Genomic DNA, 6,552 nt, shown 5'->3' with positions numbered 1-6,552 from the left:
GTTAAACCACCGGGCTCCCCGTGTCCCTGTTAAACATTTGGATCCCTGTTAAACCACCGGGCTCCCCGTGTCCCTGTTAAACATGTGGGCTGTATATCCCCAGCTGGCTGGTGAGTTTTGAGGAATCAGGAATCAAAGCTGAACTTGATCCTGGAAAAAATAGTTTTTAGTTTAAAAAGTGTTTAAATGCAGCCAAAGAGACACACAGAGCTCCCGCCTGACTCCTCCCACCTCCACCATGTTTGCAGCCTCACACACTGATTAGTTGTTTTCCTGGTTGTAATGATGTCACACTGGTGGAGTTCTTCTTTTGCTCTGATTTGTAAAACACTCAGAGTTCCCCATGCAGCGCCCCCTGGCTGTCAGACAGCACCCTGCCTCTCTTGCCCCCTCCCTCCCCTGAAGTTTTCATGTTGTGTACCTGTTCAGAAGCACTTAGTCACATGTTTACCTGCCCCTTCCTCACCTGTGCAGTGTTCTCACTCTATCACATGATCTCACCTGCGGAGCATCCCATTCGTCGTCTATGCAAACACCAAAGTGCGCCTGCTGGTGATCAATCTGAGCCACCGATCAGTGTTTCTCCTAGCTTGAAGCTAACGCAGCCCATATTTGTGAATGAGGGATGCTAATAGTGCTAACAGTCTCTGAGACGTTAAACTGGCACTCTGTCACTTTAAGATATGCTCTGCTCCTATTGGCCTGTTAAATGCTTGTTTTGATCATCTGACTGTTTGTTTGCTGTTTTCCTCTCCAGCTGACCAATCAGCTGCCAGCTTTCTCTGGATTAAAAACAAATGTTTTCTGACCTTTGACCTTTCTGTGTTTCTGTGTGTGTCTGAGAAGCAGAGATGCGTGGAAACCTGGGTTTGTGAAAACAGTCTACACCTGGCTCTAGGTCTAACTTTATGGGTCCAGATTTACAGGGTCCTGGGGAGCTTTCATGTTACTGAGAGTCCTCACAAAGGCAGGTATACAGGTGTGTGTGTGTGTGACTAGTGCAGGTAATCTGATAATCCAGTTAAGGTGTTAAAAGGCAGAGAAACCTGCATGAGTGTTCAGGTGCATCTGTGTCGTTGTCCTGAGGGTCCCAGCACTCCCACAGGTATTCAGGCAGACGGGTAACATGGCGATGTGACAGATTCACAGCAGAGGAGACCACCTGCATCTACCTGTAAGCTTCTTCACCTGTCCATACTTTGTGTTTGTGTACCTGCTCTGTGTTTCTTTACACCTGCCTGAGGTCAGACATGAGGTCCAGCTCATGTTTTCCCTTAAATCAGGGACCTGATTGAAAGCAGCACAGTCTAAGGGAGATCGAGGTGCGTTCCAAACGACCCTTTTTGCTCAGGAAGGTTCCTCACTGAGCGATGTATCTGCATGGTGGCCATAACCAGAGCTGTTCCAGTTCTCCAAACACTACGCAAAGGAACTTCAATGCTTCCCTTAGCAGAGCATCCTTTATGAACGGGGAGAAGAAAATTCCGTCCCATAATTCACAGCAGCGGACCATCTGACCATTCATGAAAACATCAACATAATAAATGTGGAGGAGATCGTGTAAATGTTCCTTCTAACTGCATTTTCCATTTCATCCTGACCTTTCATTAGACAAAGGTTTCAGTGCTACGTATAACAAAGTACTTCAGAATTGAACTGAACTAAACAAAGCAGGACGTTGTATCTTTTACTCATTGCACATGCGGGAGGGGGGTCAGGTAGCTCGCCTGGTCAGCAGTAATGAAAAGTTTAACACTCTGACTCTGGAGTTGGGCAGCTTCAGGTCCTGGGCGCATCAAACGTAGCACAGAGTGGCTCTGGTTTAATTTGAGGACTTCAGACATCGTTTGGGAAACAGTTCCAAACGTTGGCCAATGAAGGACCAGTACATATGAAGTAATGTACCAGGAGCACCCCCTACAGGCTGGGTGTATACGCTCCAGCCTGACCCTGGATCAATGCACCCGATGATCTTAAATGAGTGTGTCGAGCACACATCGATATATTGTGAACTTGGCCGAGGACAGAGTCCCACAGGTCATCTGTGATATGAAAGTTATGTCTTGTTCCCATTTAGATTCGATGGCAGCTACTGAAGAACATTGTAAGTGGGAGACTAGATTGTACAAGGATGATATTATGCCCCTGGAGGTTGGACTGACCATGGGGTGGCTGTAGCTCAGGTGGCAGAGCAGGTCAGCCACTAATCAGAAGGTCGGTGGTTGGATCCCAGGCTGTCTCCTGGCTGCATGAGACAATATCCTTGGGCAAGATACTAACCCCGTGTTTGCCTACTGGTGGTGGTCAGAGGGCCCGGTGGTGCCAGTGTCCGGCAGCCTCGCCTCTGTCAGTGCCCCAGGGTGGCTGTGGCTGCAATGTAGCTGCCATCACCAGTGTGTGAATGGGTGAATGAATGGATATAGTGTGAAGCGCTTTGGGGTCCTTAGGGACTAGAAAAGCACTATACAAATGCAGGCCATTAAAATATCTGCTGCAGGGCTGCCAAACTCAATTGCACTGGGGGCCAAACTTCAAGGCACACTTTAGGTCAAGATAAACATTTATTGAACACACTAAAACAATGTTTTGTAAACATAAATATGAATACAGACAGGAATATTATTCCAGAATAAATAAACTTTAAAGTTAAAGTTTATTCTTTAAACATTTTGCTCTCCATAAAAATATATCCTGTCAAAATTATGCAAGTTAGAAATAAGAACATGCTGCCAAAAGTCCAGAAAAAGTAAATGAAAGCAAACACAAGGTTGGAGCCGCATGTAGACGGAGCTGGGCGTTGCTGCAGGAGTGGAGCTAATAAACTGTGCGGGCCAGTCAGTGTCGTACTTTGCCTGAGTGCATCATTACACTGCATCTGAATCTGCACGGGTGCAGTTTCCACGTTGGGTTGTGAAGCAGCTCGAAATTCTCTTTTTCTGCTTCAAAGTCACCAAAGCGCCACAAACTCAGTGCACTCAGTTTATCAGCAAAGTGCGCATTTGGGAACACTGTTGCACTGACTTGGCTCAACATTACTTAGCAACAGGGATCACTGCATCATAAAAGACTGAAATTGACGGTGATTTAAACCTTTAGTTCGGATCAAATTCACGGTCTGCGTTACGGTGATCATTACATGCTCCATTTTAAGGACTTTACCACACAGCCTTTCCTGGTGTGTGATGCAGTGATGCTGTTAACTCACTGGTACAGTTCTCCTCCTGCATCTTTACTCGCATCCTCCTGACTAGTCCGTTTTTTTTCACCGCACAACACCGGCGCTGCATCCAACAAGTTTGTCCCAGGACAGTTTCATGTCGGTTACACTTTTACATACGTTTCTATTCAGGCTCACATTTGCCAAAATCTGCGTTTTGTCTGGACACAAGACGACGCACAGCTTCATCATGCAGCTCTTTAGAAACTCTCCCTCGGTAAATAGCCGGGCTGATTTGGCTCCTCTGCCACAATAAAACTTGCTTTCATAACAGCTTCACTTTGTGGTTTTGCTCTGGTGACAAACGTCTGCTGAAATGTCAGATTCTTCTTTAACTCGTCTACTTTCTGTAGTTTCTGCGTTTAGGTTTTTCAGCTTATCCTGACGTTTTGTCTCGTCGTGCCGTCTTAAATTAAGTTGCTTCATTACAGCCACATTAGCTCACTAATAAGACTCACGGGTTTACCAGCATGTCTGTAAACATATATTCAGCCTGCCACTGGTGCTGAAAGGCTCTGTTTTCAGAATTAACTTTTCTCTTCGCCATTGTGAGCGGCTAGCTTCGCAATAGAGATCGACAGACCACGTGACTTTCGCGCGTTGCGTTGTAGGTACGAGTGGCAACAAAATCAAAACACTGCATCGAACGCTAGCATTTCCAGCTCCGCTAATCTTAATTCTGCAGTTTTAATCCCTACTTGCATTTTATTTGCCCCAAAAACAGTGATGTACGAAACCACGGTGAACACGGCAGCTCCGTACGAAGACAGACGTGACGAAGAGGCAAAAAAAGTACGAGGAACAAATCAAAGGAGTGAAAGGGTCAGACCCACACGAGCACAGAGTGGAGTAAGGACGTTAGCGTGCTGCACAACTTTCATCACGCACATATTTATTATTATATGGTCCTAAGTGTGAGTGCGTACACTCACAACATGTTTAGTAACTTCAGATCCTGCAACAAGCCCAGCTCCAGTTTACTTTGGTGATTTGGACGATTCCATCTCACAGCTGCTGTTACATGTCTTTCTTTATCTCCTGCACAGGCCAACGCATCTATTTGTCGTTTCAGGTTGTAGTGTTACACAACACTTTCAGATCTAATAGAAAAAAAATGAGTTTCATAATTCATTCAATTATTGTCTTTATTTATAGCTGGCATTATTGTTTCATTCTATTATAGAATCTTAAGAGGCAACATTGTATTCCATCAGCTTTATTAGCTGCTTGGGTGAAAAACAAATCAACAATGCAACAAAAAAAACAACAACATTGCAAAACAACATACTGGAAAACAGTTATTCATCACTTGCTTCAATACAACACTTGGGCACATATATGCAGACGTTTCGTAGCTGTTTTGATATCACTCTCTCTCTTAACTATCTGTCATTGAAGGAACAAATAGGTGGTTTGAGGGAAAGTGGAAGGGAGGGGACAAAAACAACAAAACACAAAAACCAACCCAACCCAAGGAATAAAACACAATAACATGCCACGATGTAAAGAAAACTAACACAATACCAACCACCAATATCACCCCAGCAGGTTGCATGGAACAGCACCCCTAAGCCCCCTGCTCTCGTCCCATATTAGCTAAGTACTCCTCGTACCACCAGCTTCGTACCTGCGCCGTTAACGTTAACCCCTAAACTTAAAGCAAGGCCCACATTTCAAGGGGATGAAGAAGAGAAACAAAACAAAGAAAAGATAAGGAAAACAAGCAATGAACGAATTTTGCCTTAAAATGAACAGCAAAGAACACATTACAGTCCTAACAGCACAGCCGTGCAGTACCAGTCAGGTCACTGCAGCGTGATCCTAACAGGGATCCACCGCCCTCTGGATTGCCCAGCACTTTGTTTTCCTTGTGCAGTAGCAGGCTTCCCCCCCTACCTGCTGGGACAAAAGCTTTTGCGTGAGTTAAGTTGAGGGGCTGGTCAGCTCTGCAAAGTTCGGGACGAACTGCGAGTAGTAGCCAGCCTCCAGAACCGCCTCACCTCTGTTTTTGGTCTTGGGATGTGCCAATGTGCTCAAACGGGACTTGGTGAGCGCAAAGACGCTTACAGAATGACCGGCCGACCACCAGCCGACACTGTGCACACCACATGGTGTCAGCACACCAGCATGCACACCACTGACACACACACCCCGAACCCGTATCACATCAGTCTATGTGTTTTGCTCCTGTATTTAATTTCCACCGGAGCTGTGGGATATCTGTGAATGTCTGTTCTTGTAACTGGAGAGTCCGCGTCACACACCAAGGTTACTATGGAGCTCCACAGGCTAGGACCACTTCTGTTCATTACCTTGGCCTCCAGTAACACTGTGAGGAACCTTGGAGTCATTTTTGACCAGGACACATATTAAACAAATATGTAAGACTGCTTTCTTCCATCTCTAAAGTTAGAAACATCCTGTCTCAGAGTGACGCTGATTGTGACCTCACAGGAGGAGGTGCTGTTACTGACATACAGCAGCAGGTTCAGCTCAGTGAAAACCACCAGAGAGATTTAGCGGCTCCAGGTTCCAGTGTGAGCTCAGGTTGAGATGGGCTCAAACATTATTTACAGTCAGATCACCACGGTTACCGTGCCACGTGCATGTACGTGTGCATGGCTTCTTCTCTGAACGCCCAGCATGAGACCAATGAACAGTTTGAGGACGGAGCCAAAGCTTTGCAGGAAGCTGTGTACCCTGGACACTTCATGACTCCTGTCCACAGCTGTCAGGTACAAACTGACTCTTCTGTTTCTACCTGTCTGTCTCAGGTGTGTCTCCCTGCCTCCCTCCTATGGAGCAGCTGGTGAAACACCTGTCCAGGTGTCAGCACCTGGGGTGGATGAACGTGATTGGTGAGTAGAAATAGGGAGAGTTTCACACAGCTGAGGTCACATGCACGTTACCTAGGTGCCCGTCTGTCTGTGAGGTCAGAGGGTGGAGCTTCATTTATGCGACCGAGTGAATATTTAACCTCTGAACAGCCACCAGGTCATGTGATGTATTTAACATCAGGTTCACCCTGAAGGGTCACCTGTGTGGAAGGTGTGTCGTGGTCTGTGTCCCACAGTGTTAACGAAGGCCAATAACACGCTTCCTTAGAGATCTGTCCAGTCTGAAGAAAGCAGGAAGTGCAGAAACATATCATAATGCTGCTGTGATGATGTCACAGAACTGAAGAGCGCCTCCATTCATTGGCTGTCCTGTGGCCGGAGGGCGGAGCCTGACATCTGGAGTAAAATGTTCTGTATCCTATCAGAATCACGCTTACTAATGCTGGACGACCTGGAGGTATACACACACACACACAAAGACACACACAGACACACACA

At 46.2% G+C, this 6,552-nt stretch overlaps 1 protein-coding gene across 1 annotated transcript in view; it reads left to right on the top strand.

Moving 5' to 3' along the window:
* Positions 1-970: 970 nt before the first annotated feature.
* dab2ipa (DAB2 interacting protein a) overlaps positions 971-6,552 on the top strand; it is a 41,392-nt gene continuing 35,810 nt past the window's right edge. Inside the window, exons 1-3 of the mRNA XM_005947763.3 lie at positions 971-1,174; positions 5,992-6,075; positions 6,393-6,511. Coding sequence (XP_005947825.1) covers positions 6,015-6,075; positions 6,393-6,511 — 180 coding nt within the window. The 5' untranslated portion in view covers positions 971-1,174; positions 5,992-6,014. The remainder of the gene's footprint in view (positions 1,175-5,991; positions 6,076-6,392; positions 6,512-6,552) is intronic.

This window comes from Haplochromis burtoni, unplaced genomic scaffold, assembly GCF_018398535.1.
Source record: "Haplochromis burtoni strain Fernald_Lab_line unplaced genomic scaffold, NCSU_Asbu1 Contig_541, whole genome shotgun sequence".
Lineage (NCBI taxonomy): Eukaryota > Metazoa > Chordata > Actinopteri > Cichliformes > Cichlidae > Haplochromis > Haplochromis burtoni.
Note: the sequence above shows the minus strand (reverse complement) of the source record. Positions and strands in the feature narration are given on the sequence as shown.